The sequence below is a fragment of the Notolabrus celidotus genome, chromosome 7 (assembly GCF_009762535.1).
Source record: "Notolabrus celidotus isolate fNotCel1 chromosome 7, fNotCel1.pri, whole genome shotgun sequence".
Lineage (NCBI taxonomy): Eukaryota > Metazoa > Chordata > Actinopteri > Labriformes > Labridae > Notolabrus > Notolabrus celidotus.
The window spans coordinates 27,074,234-27,092,594 of record NC_048278.1 but is presented as its reverse complement, the minus strand read 5'-3'; the positions used below and the strand labels follow the sequence as shown (position 1 = coordinate 27,092,594).

Here is an 18,361-nt window from a genome sequence, read left to right as displayed (position 1 = left end):
TAATGTCTTAGATTGAGCTTGAATAAGGAGGTTAGGGGAGAAGAGCAGAAAATACAGCTGTTTAAAGAGGGGAAAAATATTACACAGTGTACACTTGTAACTTTCAGTGAACACTGTCAGATGCAAACCTGATAGCCTTTATCTAGGTGATTATCATGTCTCCAGAGAACAGACTCTAAAAAAAGAGAGACGTTTCTTTAACCTTTTGCTCTCACACAACCTTTTTAAACACGGATAATGTGACTTGAAGCTTCTGTAGTAAGGTTGCTTTGTACTTTGGACACAAAAAAAGTGACATTTTAAAGTAACCAGGTGTCAACAGCTCATTCCTATCTATGTCCACTAATTATTTTTATGGTTTTGGTTAAGGCTTGTCAACAGATTTACAGAGCTAGGTGATGTTTTTTTCTTTTTAAGGATAATTAAGTGATTGTAAGGTCACAAAACACAAGCCAGCCCATTGTAAGTGGACGATGAAAAGGTCACTCACTGAAGTTATTTTCCTCTGGCTTGTCTTGCATCAAGAGAAACTTAAACACATTCAGACTCATTTGTTATTGCATCGTTGCATCCTCATATTAACACATAAAACCCCATGCTCACATTTGTATATGAAAATACTGGAGCAACTTGCTGTGTAAATGTGCTGTGTTAATGCCATAAAGGAACAGTTATAGGACTGAAGGTCAGGCAACAAACTGTTTACAGAGTGGGAGAGAAAAACAATCATTCATTTTAATGGTTATCGATGTCGTGTATAATTCCTCTCCTTTACGAATCAAAATTCCAACCACAACCGTACGCATTGAGCTTTTAATATTATTGATTAATTTCTTCAGTTTAAGGGCCTATTACAAAGGAAAATTGCAGAGCTAAGCATATTTAGTCACACTTCTACGACGCATTCACTTTACTATGCAGGGGAAGGTGCAAAAAACAGGAGGGCAAAGTGAAGACTGGTTTTGACACTAATTAATTCCTTCTGTAAATAAGAAGATAAAAGCCATGGTGACATCTTTTTAATATTACATTACTTAGGGGGGGAAATTAGTTTATTCTGCAGGATCATCTAAACGAGATTACAGTGTCAATAATGATGATAATTAGCTTTAGTGCTAACGCTGAAATGTCAGCAGGTGGTATAGAGATGACACAGATGCTTCTAAATGAACTCAACATCAGTGGCTGCACCCTGCTTTTGTTGGACGTCTATGTAAAAGTAGAATGCACATTTTTGCTCACTCATGTAGTGTTTCCTGAAGTAGATGGTGGCAAGTGATACCTTTCTAAAAAGTCTTTCTGACCTAACCTGGGTCCTCATTTGAAAGCACATAAAGTGGTGTACTCACAGAAAACAAGCACACACTCCTAAAAGTGACCACAACTACAAAGTAAGCTTGTTTGTGTGCAGCTATGTGATGCACGTTTGTTAAACATACAATACACTAAGTCATAGTCTGTGCAGTTATTAAACAGACCTTTGTTCCTGTCAGTACACGCTCACTTCACTAAATGATTGCACAATCATGAGAATGATGTCATGAGGGTGGGATAATAGATGATTTTAATGAATTCTTGATTTAAACTAAACATTCCAGCTAGCTCTTTAGACATCTTTGGATTTATGTTAATAATAGGGGAGAATGTGTTGGTTGGACCAAAGACGGCAAAATACTGATGCCGAGCAGTGGATGTATTTTCAGGACTCTCCTCCTTGTCTTTAGTCAAATTTAAGTGTGTGTTTCCTTCCTCCTGCACCCCATACATCCAGCAGTAGACATCAGAGGAGCTGCAGGTCAACTCTGTCAGGTCAGTGTCCTCTGAGTGCTATGGCCAATCACTGACACCCAGAAAACACAATACACACACTATACACTCTATACACAAGACACATTATATACAGCTATATCTTCCTAGGTACAAACAGTGTGCCAACAAAACCTCACTGAGAGATGTATGACAAATAGAGGTGTCATAAGAACATTATGACTAATATGTATTTCTAGATAAGGGTACTTATTCATACTCTATCTCATTTAACAAGGTAATCATGTGGCCTAAACACTATTTCAATTCTAAATCAGTGTTTTGACACGTTGGAAAGCAAGACTCAAGGATGAAAGTGAATTAATCTATCATCAAATAATGTCCCCTGATATCAATATCAAAAGGACAACTTATTACCTATCATCTGCAATACTGTGCTCCTCATTTCATCTCTCATTTAGTGCAGCGTAGTGGTGGGGAACACACCCCTGACACAAAGTGTGGCCCGGAGGCTTGGGGAAGATGATTGAATTTCATAGCTACTTACAAGCTAATAGGGCTGCACAATGACTACTGACTGTCCTTAAGTGACTGGCTGCTTCTCGCCAGTCGCGGGCCTCTTTGAAGCCCTTCTGATGAGATCTAGAGGATTTAAGCAGTAGCGTGACACGAGGCTGAGCAGTTGAGCAACGGTGCTCCCACCAGCTGACTATTAAAACCAGCTGATATAAACACAGAGGCTACGACAATGGGAGCTACAGGGCTCCAAAGGTTACTCAAAACAACATTTTCTCACACTGAGGAGTTGGACAATTTCCCTCTGAAAATATTAAAATCAAATGGTGAGAATCTAGAAAAATATTTATACACAAAGATCTTCCACATATTTGCCTCTTGTTGATGTTTCATATCAATCCAAAAATGTTAAGTTAAGACTCTTGGCCATACTGAAATACATTTTATGACTTCAGTCTCAGTTTTTAGAACCTTTAATAGACATTTCTGTTAATCATTTTAGACATTCAATTGAATAAATCAGTATTATTATTAATATACTACCAAAAATAAAACTTTCAAAATTTATTTAGAGTAAAAATGTTGGATTTTAGAATAAAATATAAACATATTCAGAGTGAGAAAACAACCAACGCTGTCCAATAATGTCAATAGCAATAACTTGAAGGAGGTTATCAATTATATTTGAATTCCCTGGCTTTTAAGATATTCATAGATATTTTACACATTAAACACCAAAAAAATGTAAATATAAACTATCTAACATTATTTACTTTATAACTGTTGGGTTGGTAATGTTCATTTAGTGTCTGTGTGTGTCTTCATGCGCACGTGTGTAAGACGTTCAGAGAAAGGGAGATGATCTGTGAGTGTTTCACTCACAGAAGCTGTTTCCACATACAAACCACCCTCTCCTCACCATGCTGTTCCACTTACATTGTTGGAACACTAAACCATATACACATACAGATAAGCACGTGACATTACACACACACACCACACACACACACACACACACACACACACACACACACACACACACACACACACACACACACACACAGAACTAACCACATGCACATGTTCACTTGCTCTTAACTAATTCATTCAGGAACACTTTGGTTTGGGTTTCAACACCAAAACCTCCGTACCTTTGATTGAGAAATGTGTCTGACTGCAATTATATGGGGGAGTAGTGGTGGGGAGAAAGGATGGATGAGAGGAACGCACTACAGTGGTTTTATAGTTTGCTGGCGTGACATTTTTCTCCACTTTTTTTTATTCCTTTCCTTTTCCATCTGAGGGCAGAGTGTTGACAGGGCAGGAAAAGGGGGCAGACTGAAGTAGAAGTAAAAGCAGGAAAATGCAGAGAAAATGGATGGGCAATGGGACTGAAAGTGGCTTTGATTGTCACTATTCTGCTTTTGATCAATACCTTTCAAAGTAACTGCAATGCCGGGGAAATTTGTAGATACACTTGGAGAGAAAGGCGTTCATTTTCCCCACTTTAGAAAATCACCCAAAAGTTGCAGACAAATATAAAAGCATGTGCAGAGGATGTGTTTGTGTGTAAGCAGAGGGTAAAGTTCTGCTAATACTCTGACTTGACATTTAAAACTAAACCTATATGATGCTTAACATGTGTTATGCACTGTGGCATGTGAGTTGGTCACTGACCTGCAGTATGTAGCCCCTGACGTAGTCCTCGGAGGGTCCAGCCCAGACCGTGCAGGATGTGCAACACCTCCTCCTGCTTCAGCACGGAGAAGAGGCGGTCTAGAAGGATCTTGAGCCTCACAGGTACGGCCTGGTGCCATACAGCATCAGGCTGCTGATGTCGAACACCACATTGGACTGAACGATCTCCACCTGGGTTGGGTGGTACAGGTGCTGGGTGCTGAGCTTGTCCAGAGCTGTGGAGAAAAAAAAGAAACACACACACACACACACACACACACACACACACACACACACACACACACCACACACACCACACACACACACACACACACACACAGACAGGCACCATTAATGAATATCAAGTTTCCCTCTCTTCTCAAATCTTCCTTTGGAGGCTCCTGCATGGTCAGCACTGGCTGATTATAACATATGAATCAGATAAAAGCAATGACATTACCCTAATTATCTGCAATTCTTTCTATTAATCTAATCTCCTGCTCTTTCTCTGTTAGCTGCCCTTGCATCTCCACTTTTATTTCCCGCCTCTGTCTCCATCCTGACCTGCATTAGATCCACTCTTTCTGTTTGATTACTGATTTGTGTTTCTTATTGCGTTACTTTGGAGCTTATTAATCTGTATTTAATTAGTCGGAAGCTTAAATGGTTGATTTACTATGAAATCAAAGCAGAAGGATTGGTTATAGAAGAGGGAGGTTTGGGACACAATGCATTTGAAGGATCTCTAACCTTTAATTAATAAACTACAGCAAATAAAATAGGTGTGCTTGATATAGTAAATGCAGTATAATGACACAAACTTGGAGGCATATTGTATATTAATGTTATTTTTTTACTGTTTCCCTCTCAACATAGTGTTAGCTTTTATTTCTAGAACAATTCTTTGCAGCCTATGGCTCCATGGAATTAGTAGTTCTTTTTTAAAACCCCAAAAACAAGTGGTAAAAAGATTTCTCAGGGCGTAGTAGAATTTAAAGCATCTTTTTGGCTGCATAAAGCCACATCAAAACTTCAGGAAAAGGATATAGTGGCCTGTATGTTTCCTGAGAGGCAAAACCAAGGGCATAAAAAGTCTGCTGCTGGGAGGTTTTGTTATTGACCTCTTTATTGCAACCTCAGTCACCTCTTTCGCCCCTCAGGCTGTCTGGGCAACACCTGGTCAACTCTCACTTTTCTCCTTTCCTCAACTCAACCCTTCTCTCTTGCCATGCCTCATACCCCCCCCCCCCCCTCCTCCCTTTTTCCCCCTGCCTGTCTGGGTGACACCTGGTTGGGTCTCTCTCTCTGATCCTGGGACGGCTTTTTCCTGCTGACGAGGGCTTTGCCTGACAACACAGCGCAGCCAGACACGAACATAATAAAAAATGAAGACTACTTGTCAGAGTCCCTGCCAATGCCGACATGAAATGAAGAGTGGGGGGAGGAGAGACGGGTGCCTGACAGTTCAGAGGGAGAGATTAAAAAATAGTCAATGGGGTCCTGTGCGATCCGCTGAAGGACCCACGGCCCAACTCTTATGCGGACGCAAGCCAAACAGGTGTTTTCTTTTCCCTCTTCTCCTTCTCTTTGTACTTTTCTTGCCTCCTCTCCTTTTTTTCATACCCGGGTGAAGAACTCAGAACGTGTGGTCTTTTGCTTTTATATCTATCTTGTGGTTGTCCCTTTTTTTGTCGAAGGTACGAAAACAAGACTTTCAAAGCAGCAGAAAAATATGGAGGCAAACAAAAACAACAAAGTTTGTAATACTGTGGAAAACTAGTAAAGGCGTTCGGATTGTAGTACATTCATATCCACAGATAGAGAAAAACTGCTCTCTGAAGTCACTTAAACATGTAAAAGTGCTAAGATATCTCAGATGCTTTCATGCTGCAGGTATCTGTTTTACTATATTTTCTACACAGAGTACAGGACCTTTTTTCTCCTCAACAACATACTATGATGATCAGTTACCATGTTGATATTAATTTACACTTTGAATGACAATGAATGACTTACCATGAGCTACCCAGCCATGTTTGCACTGGTCACATGTTCTTAGGTGAATCTTCCCAGGCTGGAAACACTCACATGTGCAGTTCACCAGTGTGCAGCGAATGGCCTGCAGAGACACAGGGACAGAAACAGCTCCACGTCAATCACAGAGATAGTGAAGCAGGAGGAGAGGAAGAGGTGTTATCAACTGAAGGTAATACATTTAAAATAGAAAAGAAGGGAACATGGACAAACTATTATGTTGACTGTCTCATAAAAGCTCAGCCCACATTGAACACAGCACTCTTTCCAAGCTGTTCCACAAAAATGTGACATTATAATACAAACAAATTAGCAGCTGCAGCCACAAAGACAAACTTTCAGCCCCAGAATTTCACAACATTTCTTCATTCCAATATATGAATCTACTCCTCTATAAGGTAATTTCCCAGAGTTCTTGTGAACCAACAAAGGACTTCCCTTTCTGAAAACACAGAAATGTAACTTGTTTTGACTGAGGGTCCATTACTCCACTGGAGCTGCACTCAGTCTGACCCCGGAAAGCTTTTAGTAACGAGGGGTTAAGTGTCCAGACTTGACGAGGGCAACTCAGTACAGCACCATGCGTCATCTGTTGGGGCTTAATCCTTCACTAAGGGCTGCTAAAAAGTCCAACCAAAACTTCAGGTACATTTACAGGAGGCCATTTGATCCTTTAAGATGTTTCACATTCTCCAAACAGTAAAGAGTTTATACAGCGTGCAGAAAATGTATGATCAGATGTACTCAGAAATCCACACAAATGATCACAGCTTAATCTTCCAAATGAGTGCAGCAGCTGGGAGCCGTAAATTTCCCTCTGACATGAAGAAACAAGGAAGTGAGAGGAGAGTAAAAGGAGTGAAAAGAGCAGAAAGAAATTAGAAACATGAATCTTTATAAGCGCTGGCAGATCTTTGTTTATCAGACATTTTTTACATCATGAAGATAGATTGATGAGTAAAGATCACTTCTGCAACCTAAACTGCCTACAGGGAGTCTGAGGCTGTAGGAGGATTAATGCAGTTTATGGAAAACAAAAACCTTGGAACTATTCTACTCTTACAAAACATCTTTTCTTAAATCAAACACTATTCACTTAAAGTTAGCATGTCATTTCAGTATGCTGGCTGTGAGTTGGCAAATTAAACAGCAACTTCAATGAGAGGGATTACGGATCACGTAGTCTACGGTCAACTCACGTTTCAAAGACGGTTCTGAACAACGTGTTTCTTTAGAGAAACTCGTCCCTAATAACTAAAGCTATTAAAGTGAATGAATGTGAGGAATGTTGAAGGCCGGGGAAAAAGTGTGGTGTGAAAGATGACTCCTGCAAGTATTTTTTTACAGTATGATCCGAAATTCATCACTTTTCACTTTTCAAAACATTGCGGCACTCACAAAGTTAAAGTAACTTTGAGTGTCTGAGAAGGCGAAAAAAGGATGATTACTGATACAAAGAAACCGATTGTCCTCGCAGCATGACCTTACTATCACAGCTGCAAACTTTGACCTTACAATCAGCACTAAATGTGTTATCTCGTACCGTCTCTCTGCTTTTCTTAACAGGCAGCACTGTGACCATACTGTGACACAGACATGCACTCAAAGGGTCGTAGGTTGGAGTCCATGTCTGCTCCAACAACTTATATTTCACAATGTCAGATACAGTCAATCAGCACTTTAAGATACAAGATGATCTGTATTGACGTCACAAAACTGAGAGTAATGCACAATCAGCAATTATTAAATATTTCTTCTTTTTACTTGTGCACACCCTGTCTGAAGCCAAGAGCATGGTCTGGTTGAGAAGCAGCACATAACATAACCCAGTCACTGGATTAGACCAATATGCTACAACTCAGGATGTAAAACTCAGCTCAGTCTTAATCTACTAAGGGACCATAAAATCTATCAGAATCCCTCCTGCTCGCCCTAAGGTGTTCTAAACCAGTTAGTAACTGGAGGTGTCAAAGTGAACATGGACTAATCAAGATTAAACACAAATTACACCACTTCTAACCAGTCACCACACTATTTGACACCGAATGAGACAGGAGGCAGAGATTATTTGACTTTACACCATTTTAAGCTCCCCAGGTGCAGGCACGGCAATCCTCACAGTGTGTGTGAGGATTACACGCGGTGTGTCAGTTTTAGTGTACATTATACACTGAGCTGACATTTCTTATCCCGGGCAACGTGCAGGAAGCAAGTTCAGCGGTTCCTCTCAAGGACAGTTTGCTGAAAAGGTGCCTGTTCATGAATGTTCAAACCAGGGTCATATATTTTGGATTTAGTCAACACCGAAATACCACAAAAACGACATTGAATTGCTCGTGAACTTCTTTTGCTCTACACTATTCAAACCTTTAATAATGCTTAGAGCTGAAGACATTCATGTCTTCCTTATTAGTTTATGAATGGAAGCTTTCCTGCCTTAAAATTACATCTTTAATTGTTTCATCATTTTTGAACTAAAAAACTCCCCTTTAAAAGTACTGGTTCAGGTTTTTAAAATGTTAATAATCACCCACATAGGCTCCTCCAAAACCAAAATTACAAAACTTTGCAGTAAAGACTTCACTTCTGGCTTTGGGAAACTGCGATCATAAGGGCTGTATTATGTGACCAGAAAAGTGAATGTAAAATCACGAAAATTATCAGCAACTCTGTTTAAAGTTCTTTGGGTGAATTTCATGTCAGATGGTTTGCCACTAAAGCCTTCTTTATATAACTCTCCTTGCACTGGGATTTCACAAACTCTAAATTAGAGTTCCCAGATTAGCACAGTGATGTCACACAACACAACCCTTTTCCTAATTACCTCTCGGTGCGGCAGCACCAGCAGCAGCGGCAGACGAAATAAACAATTGCAAATATCAAATGCACCTCTGCTGTTTACGAGCCGGGGTCTGACAGCTGACAAGATAGTTAAGGGGCGTCTAATACAGCAATTAGAGCGTGCCACTGTCTGCGAGGCTGCTGCTGTGACAAGGCGCCCTCTAATCACTGACTTATTACATTGGCTAGCAGCACTCTCATATCTGGCCCATTAAGCAGACAGCGGCATTAAGAAGCATTAAACCAGCAAGCCCCCCTCACTGAGGAGGCACTGACGGAGAAAAGAGAGGGAGGAACGTACTGTGCCTGTTATTTCTCTGGATTAATTTGTGCATTGTTTCACATTTGGTTCGGAACATGTAAGAGAAGAGTAACACGGGAGATGTTTGTGAAAATTGATGATACGCAATAAGAAGAAAGATTACACAGAGATTGCAGGGTTTTAAGGCAGCCAGGAGACAAATGTGTCATAGATAGCCATCAAAAACTTCATCATCAAGAATGTGTGTGTGGCTTTTCAGAGAAACACGAGATCATACAGACTTCCTTTAATGACCCTCATGCACTCTGCTTCGTGGCTTGCTTGGATCTGGGTTGCATCTGGCCGTGGCTTAACCTGTGTCTGGCCCGGGCTGGGTCAGGGACAAGCCTGGGCCCGGATCCCACTGCTACACTCGCACATATTTGTCACAGCAGGGCCGGGGGGAGGCTGTGTTATCTGAGGCTTGGCCAGATACACAGCATTAGTCAGTGTGCGAGTGTCTCGCCAGGGTTTCCTCTTGTGCTCACGAATACAGAGGACGACGGTGAGGAAAGGACAGAGGACTGTGTGCGTGAGACTAAGTAAATTGTGAAAAAAATGTGGAGCAGGAAAGTGAAAGCTGTTCGAAACTGAAATAAATCCCACAATGTTTCAGCAATTAGACCCAGACGTCAGTCAACACTCTAACCTTACAGCTGGCAGTGTTCCCACTTCGGTCAACAACTTAACCTAGCTTCTTTCTGAAAGCATCATTTCCAGCCCTTATCTTGTTCAAGTGTGTGTGTGTCTCACTGCTGGGTTTTGTTTAGCTGGAGGCTTGATGTTTCATGGATGTTTTGCTTGGCTCGCAGTCCCTGTCCCAGCCCAATTGTATAAAACACCGACAGTCAGCAATGGCCAGCATCAGACCGGGGGAGGACTCTCAATTAAAAGACTGTTAGTGGGACAGATGGACTGAAGAAATACAGGAAAGAGGAGCTGCAGAACAAGATGTCTTCGGCCTGGACTTTCATAGTCCTGGTCCAAGAGCAGTTTTAAACAGACTGAGAAAAACAGGCTCCATAGCCAAGGATCGATACGGATACATGCAAATAAGTCCACCCTTAAACCATGCAACATATGTAGGAAGAAAGGCAGACAGTATCTTGGCCATTACGAGCCTTATGAAACCACAGTACTGATGGTGATCCAAACTAATATCCTGTACAACTCCATTACTACCCTGTCATTTTTCAAGGTTGATGTTGTAACCATATGCCCCCGAAAACACCACTAAAACACCACGAGTCCCTCTCTGTATCCTCCCCTGACAGCGTACAATGGAAAGCCAGCCCAGACAGCTGCTGGATGCTGGGTGGGTATTGTTCCTCCTACCTTTAATTGAAACCTTTACCATGTTCAACACACAGCCACAGACCACATTTCTTGTTTTGGTGAGTTAAGCAAAGCCGAGCTTTAAATGAAAACCCTGTGTGTACGTGCACATCTGTGTGCATGTGTGCCCTCGTCCTGTGCAGCAGCAGCTTCGGATTTAAATTTGTCTCTGCTTAGGGTCACTGTAAAACACTGGGAGCATCTTGTCCTCTCTTCCACCCACAAGATATTATCTCATCCATGAGTTAGCTGCTGAAATTCTGTCAATTTCCTGCCAGAAATGTGCAGCCAACGTGTGGAGGAAAAGAGGCACAGCGGCTTTGGCGTGTCATAAAACAGGGCCCTGGCTCAGTCAGATAGATCAGGGCTTCACAGTGTCCATATTGGAAACAGGTGACAATAAAACACGCTGAATAAAGAAAGTCTTTGTAGTCAGACATAGCACGCCACAAAATACAGGGGAGCAAATACCTCATGCCAAGGCTAATTTTTGCTTGTTTGATTTGTACATTGGATTGACTTGAAACAGAGCTTTTCTTGCCTTACAAAATGGTACAAAATAAACAGCGATTAATCACATGTGCACTGTGTAAAAGTCTTACACTGTGCAAGGGGAAAACAGAAAAAAAAGGGTAGAGTCTTTCCTTTGAAATCCCCACTGTGTAAGGCCCCATCCACCATGTCAGTTCTGGTTTGGAGCCCGGCGGCTGGGCAGTCACAGAGCCAGAGGTCCCTGTCCTTTGTGCAGCTGTGCGTCTGGGCTTTGACACGGGGCAGAGCGACCAGAGCTATGCTAATGGGAACCAAATGGGGCGTGAGTCCCCGGTGGATTACAGAGGAGAGAGAAGCATGGTTTTCCATGTATTCTTATGAAGACCTGGGACCCCTCTCTTTTCTTCCTTTTTTTAAGTCAAGCGAAAGGGAAGCAGCCATGTCTGTTGTTTGCACGCACCCTTAATTAATGCACTTTGTGACTTGACAGATTTTGAAATTCTTGTCAATCTGTTAATGTTCCTTAAATCTCATAAAATGTAAACAAAAACAAATAGCATAGTTTAGTCCTTTTAGTTGCAAACTATAAACTTACTTAGACTTGAGTTAAAAAGAGCCAAATTTGAAAAATCAACTGAGCAATGTAAATAAACATTTAGCACAGACTGGGGAGCAATAACTTTCGTCTGTTAATATACTGCATCTGTGAAAATTTCCAACAGACGTTTCAGATGTTTGGCAGTTTCTCTCAGTCTTGTTGCCCGTTGCTTTCACCTGCTGTTAAATGATGTCTTCAGGTAGCAGACTTGGATTCTTCTGACCCAAAGGATGAGGTTGTTATCATTTCCAGCCTCCAAAATCATATAATTCTACTTTCTGATAGACATCTAAAGTCCTATTTTTCCCCTGTTCTTTTTTAAATTACATGATAAGAATCTCATTTCAAAAGCATGAATCTGGAGTCCATAAATGAACACTATAAACAATTAGACTGTAAGCGATATCTGTCATCAATTGGCAGTGCAAATGAAGTCCAGTTTCAGCTCCAACCACACGTCAAGTCCTGTCTTTTTCTGTTTGTCAGCTGTCAGATATGACTCACGCTCTGCACCCCTTCACACACACACGCAAACACAAGAACACCCATCACTCCAGAGTCAAAAAACAAACTCAACTCAGCTGAATATCTGTTCCCAACATTCCCTCTTTTTTCGTGTGTGGTTTCATTCAGTCACAGAAAGTAAAATTTCCCCTCCATGAACTCCACCCCAAAAGACTTTTCAAATCAGATCAATGACGAAACTTTCAGTCTGACTCACTCCTATGATAAATATCTATGCGTGTGCTTAGGACAGTCATGCTTGTTTATAAGAGGACCACTAAAGGACACCAGCTGGCTTTGATATTGTGAAAGCCAGAGGGAAAAAGGATATCACAATACTGGAGCAGAAACACACCCCTGTGATCTGGCTATCATAGCCATGCTCTCTGTGTAGATAGAGAGCTGTACCTGACTGTAAGCACTGGACTACACTGTCAGTTCAAATACCAAAGCATCAAGGGAGTAGCAGTTCCTCCCATCTTTTGTATAGACAGCAGGTCCAGGCAGAGGACCCCGGTCCAGGCCCCTGGCCCCTCTCAGCTCTCCTCAAAGCATTTCCCCAGCCGGAGATCAAACCATCTGCCCAGTGACAGACCTCTGGGTGCACAGATTCAAGGCCAGGTTCAAAGCAGGGTGCTCAGGGAGGCAGAGAGGGAGGGAGGGAGGGAGGGAGGGATGGAAAAGAGAGAAGGGAGGAAGAGTAGGTTTGCGAAAAAAGTAAGAGAAGTGAGATAGCAAGGGAGAAGGGGGTGGTTTGTTGGGGAGGGAGGGAGGAAGGGAGGGGGGAGCCATGCAAGCTGGAGTATCGAAGAAGGTGGGGAAGAGGTGTTTCAGCAAAGGTGGAGGAGGCAGAGGGAAGGGAGGAAAGTGGAGAAAGTGTCGTGCTAAAGATGTCAAGCTGGATTTTCTCCCGTATGATAAAACTTTTAAGTTTTTTCAAATTTTACATGATGAATTAAAATACTGCTTTTGGGGAAGGATTGAACTCAATGGCTAAATAAGCTAAAACATGTTATAGTTGGTATCAATAACTTCAACTAAATGACATACTTATAAGAATTAAGGGCCTTACAATCTTTTTATGGAGGATTTTTCTTTTTCCTTTTTCATGAAACAGTTGTAACAGTAAAAATAGCAAATGTTTGTGATTATTGTCTGACAATTCAATTGAAATATCAACCAATAATTCAAAATGTCAAGTAGGTTTGCGCTGTTGGGTTAATTGTTCCAGAAATTGAATGAAATAAAAGCCTGAAAACACTCTCAAGTAGATTTTGGATGGCTCCGAGTCACACCTCCTTCTCTCTGGTCAGGACAAAAAACATAAAATAAAACACTGTTGTCACTGTACACTAGATCTGCTCTGATCTTCAGCCTATCAGAGGGAGCACTGACCTGCACCAGATAAGGACAAGTCCCTGTCAGACTTGACACCTGCACTCGCTGGCCCACTGATCGCCCTCGCCGAATGCAAATATCCCAGTGACAGCCAGCAGTGCAACAACACGCAAGGTTTCTGTCTGGAGACCTGAGGGAGTGACATGTCCACACAGTGCGACCAGATGTGTTTGCAGTGGGAGTAAAGAGAGAAAAGGAGAGGGAGAAGACAGAAAAGGGACAGATATAAAAGAAAACATAAGAAGTGAAGAAGGGGGACGTTTTTGATGGGAAAAGAGAGAAGGGAGAGAGGGTGACCAACATCGTCTGCTCTCCACTTCCCTCCCGTCTACTCCCTGACACAAACAGAGAGTATTAGTCAGAGCCCAGACATATTAACAACCTCTCTCAGCGCGGGGTCATTTCTATGGCGATCAGTGTTCTGCGTGGGCGATTGGACACACACATGCACACACACACAAGGGTGCAGGCTTACAGTAGTTTGACGACAGGAGGCCGGCACTGCTGAGACTCCCCCAAATTGACATTTTAGTCATCACACAAGTCTACAGGGTGGGACTCTACCCTCTGAACTACACATACACTCCCTCTCATGCAAACATGTGCACACACCAACACCCACACTCAGTGAATTCCCCTACTCAAACCAGCTCCCAGCCAGGGAAATCTTGGAGGCGATCCTAGATTTAATCTCACCAATAGCTCTTTATTTTCTTTGACCATTTTTAATGTAAAAACAGCCTGCAATAATTGTGTGTAAGCAATCTGCAAATTATGTGTATGCCATTTTTCAACTAAACCGAATACTACTGTGGACAGATTGGCTTCTTTTCAAGACACACGACTAGGCAATAATATTTGTTTCTTTCCTCAGAGTTTTGTTCAAACAGTGTGTCAGCACGGTGGTTTACTTGTAAACACCTGGTGCTGCACACCCAACAGCTGTGGAAATACAAAACTGTATAAACTACACTGAAGCAGGGATAATTCTTCGATTCAGTTATTTGTCACCAATTGCTTCATTTAACTTGTATCTCACACCTTTTTGTGTGTGTCTATAAACTACCACATTATGAGGTATCACCAAAAGTGGCCCAGATATTCATCATCTACTGACCTGTGAGATTATTTACCTTAGCCAGCATAATGTGAAGACCTCTCCTGATTCGATAATTCCCACATTCCAAGAAAAAGCTGCAACTTTTATTAGTAGTAGTATTAACACTGTCAGTCAGCAAATGACAGAAAAAGAAGAAGACACAAGACAGGGATACAGACGCAGAGGGGAGGGAGAGACAGAGAGAGTATTCAGCCAATTGCTACATGACTGCAATGACTTGAGTGTCACTCCCAAAGCCACGCGATGAGGGAGAGAGTGAGAGTCTTTGCATGACTTCAAATGTATGTGTGTGTGTTAGCGTGGGACAACAAGAGAAAGAGAGGGAGGGAGGGAGGGAGGAAGGGAGGGAGGGGGTGGGGGTGGGGGTGGGGGGGGACAGACGGCAGACCAAAGGAAAGTCCATCTTGGTGTTTTAGCCTTTATCAGTCTTACAAAGTTCACAGATAGAGGGACTGAAGTGGAGGCTAGACGCTGTTCCGGAGTCACAGGTCACAAAGGAGACACGGAGCAGCTCAGACAGGTGGGAGGGGAGGAAAGAAAGTGGAAGAAAGAAAAGAAAGGAAACTCACAATTGCGTGAGGAAAGCAGCGCCAAGCTATCGTGATTGCCATTCTCCAATCGACCTGACCAAATTGCAAACTCCCTCTCAGGACCGTCAAAGTCCGCTTCATTTGGCTGAAGCTGGAATCCTTATTCCTGCAATTATAAAGCTATTGACTAATTCGACATATGTTAGCATGTCTTCCAGCCCTTGAGTGCTTGTGTGCCATTGAGTCATTAACTTTGACAAATTGTGACAGACTTTTTTATTGCCACCCAATCATGAGAAACAAGGCTGTGGCAGAGGAGTTAATGAGTGGCATGTTTCTCCTCTTCCTCCTCCCCTCCCGCTCCTCTCCAACTCTTCTACTAAGATTCCTGCACACCCCAAGACCCCCCCCCCCCCTTCATATTTATAATTTTACCACATCCTAACAATAACACGGCCGGTACTCAGCAGAAAACACGCGGGCCCTGGTCTAATGAATCTCATGCCTTTACCGCGGTAAAATGGCCAGTAAGTATTACCAGCTGCGACACTCTCCCTCTTTCTCTCTCTCTCCTTGGCAGTGGCATTGAGTTTGGGAGCGCAGGGGTGAAGGGGGGAGGAATTCAGGGTAGGATGGAGGGGGGGGGGGACCAGGCAGACACATCTGAGTGCAGCTGGACCAGGGCGAGAGAGAGAGAGGTGGGGGATGATGAGGAGGAGGAGGAGGAGACCGCAAGTATCCGTGTTTCCAGCTGCCTTTCTCAGGGGCTCGGTTTTCTCTCCCTCCTCATGGTTTTTCGCAAGGCCCTTCTGGTCCCAGCTTAAAAAATCACAAACACACATATACACACATGCATAGACACACATGCACGCACGCCCTGATCCACCTCCCCTCCATCCCTCACATTCGGCCATCTTTGTTTGGACAGGGCTCAGGAGTTCCAGAAAAGCTCTCTCAGATGTGCTGAAGTAAGGGAAAAACAAAACAAACTGGCCCTCACACACACACACACGCACACACACACAGTCAAAATTTATGTGAACGTACAGACACCAACAAGTACCGCACTTTTTGCTCACACATAGCACTGTAGGAAGAGGAGTTCACACACACTCCCACACACATGAACAATTTCACATATGTGGAAGCCAAAATACTAGCTTCCACTGGAGAACAAATTTGCAAAGAGTTAAAAAAAAAAGTGGGAAACAGTTTTCTTCATGGAGGTAGGCAGCCTCCTATCGAAGGCATGCATTCTTTTACTCAGTGTGTGTGTGTGTGTGTGTGTGTCCCAATCCAGGATCACAGCACCAGGGCAGGCCCGAAGCATACCTCGACATGTGTTACCTCTTTGTAATATTGACTTTGTTATAGCTATACGAGTGGGAGAGTGGAGCCAAGAGCCCGGGCCATGCAGTAGTGGGGCCCCTGAGCTCGCTAGAAAACAAATACGCGAACGAAAACACAGCACCACAATAGCAATCCATAAAAACAGATTCAAATAAACTATAAACCGTCCCTCGCTGCCGCCTCTGACCTTTACATTTTTGCTCTCTAAATTAAGAATATTATTTGTCTGATTCCATTTCGGCAGCATGTTGCTTACAAAGCCGTGGGATTTGGCAACGGAGCGAGTCTTGGCCTGGCTTCCTGTCTGAGAGTGTGTACTGGACCGACTGTAGACGTCAAAAATCCTCTTTCACTAAAGCCCTGACTTACCATTTAATTTCAATTAAACACCAAACTGCTTCTCGGCTCGCACAAACACGCTGCCAAGATTTCCCAAACTGTTATTTTTCTCAATAATCAATAATTATCACTGAAACATGACACTAAGTCGATACATACCAAAAGAATTAAGCGTCTACATTTCCTAAAACAATGAGGACAAATGAAGGAAAGCGTCAAACTTGAGTTGGCACAAATAAAGAAAAGAAAGATAAAGGATAAGCACACATGCTGAATATTTGATTAGTGTGCAGAAATAAAAGATTGATTATCATTTTCTTGCTCCTGCGAGTGTGAATACCATCTTGTCTCTTTCCCCAGTGATGACTTTGCTTATACATTTGAATAATGAAGGCAAGTCATTTGAATATTCCCTCTGTATTAAAAAAAATGATGTTTTTACACGATGCAGCAATATTAGCCATGTTAATTGGGCTCTTTGGACTTTCCCAATAGAAAGGCTAAATTAATTACTTATGTCGACAAAATGTCAGACACGCCGATCTAATAACTACAACTGTTTCCAACAGTGTTGTTTTCAGCGTGTGCAGTTTTTGTCTGCGTGTGTGTTTGTGTGTGTGATTGTGAATTAAGTGTGAGCATCCACAGGCCTGAGTTAAATCTAATGAACGAGATGGGAACAAAATGCTTTGACATCCTCTCCATGTTTCATGGGTGGCTCTTGAGAGTCCTCCTCCAATATTCATCCCCTCTCCTCATACTAATCAGCCACTACAGTATTGACTGTTTGTGCTTGCAAAGGGACTTGTGTTAGCGTGTGTCTGCGCTGTGCAAACACAGCCACACACATATATTTAATGCTCGAACGTGCCAATCCACACTCCACTATGGAATTAAACTTGTAAGAGAAAGATGAATTATTTGCAAGGCGTTACGAGTGTTTGTGTGTGATGTGTTCATTAATGTGTACCCACCACCACTGGGGGCTTTGAAGTTCCACGTTTTTGTTAGCTCATGGCTGTTTTTCAGTCTCCAAGAAAAACCATATCAGCGCATTTTCCTCAAGTATGAACAAACATTGGGTGAGGAGGCGATGGGGAGACAGAATTAATATCTGTGAACGTGAGATTATCAGATCATGTGTGTGTGCGCGCTTACATCGGCACCCACACAGAAGTGCTCACACACACACACATGCACGTGAGGGTGTACAGCTAGAGCAAGAGAGGCCTGCTGATGCCATGTTTCAGACAACCCCTTGAAGTGGAAATGAGCTTCCTCGGCTTTCTAACTAGTCCATTCTCACAAAGTCAGCAAACTCTGCCACCCCTCCGAAGAAATGCAGACCACCCCCCCTCAGCCCTCAGCCCTGTGGTCAGCATGCAAGATGAATTCACCATCAAGGCCTAAGACTGAAACATCTTGTTTCATCTGCTTTTGTTTTAATGTATGGAGAGGGTCAGGATGAAAGAGGCTCAGCTTCAGTTTCCGCAGGTGGCTTTTGTCCTGAATTTCAAAGAGCTCACGATACAGGAGGCTAGAGAGGGACAGTAAATTCA

General features: G+C 42.6%; 1 protein-coding gene across 1 annotated transcript in view; it reads right to left on the bottom strand.

Annotated features, from left to right (window-relative positions):
• bnc2 (basonuclin 2) overlaps window positions 1–18,361 on the bottom strand; it is a 183,295-nt gene that overhangs the window by 39,279 nt on the left and 125,655 nt on the right. The window contains 4 exon segments of the mRNA XM_034688639.1: window positions 3,961–3,990; window positions 3,992–4,095; window positions 4,098–4,196; window positions 5,977–6,079. Coding sequence (XP_034544530.1) covers window positions 3,961–3,990; window positions 3,992–4,095; window positions 4,098–4,196; window positions 5,977–6,079 — 336 coding nt within the window.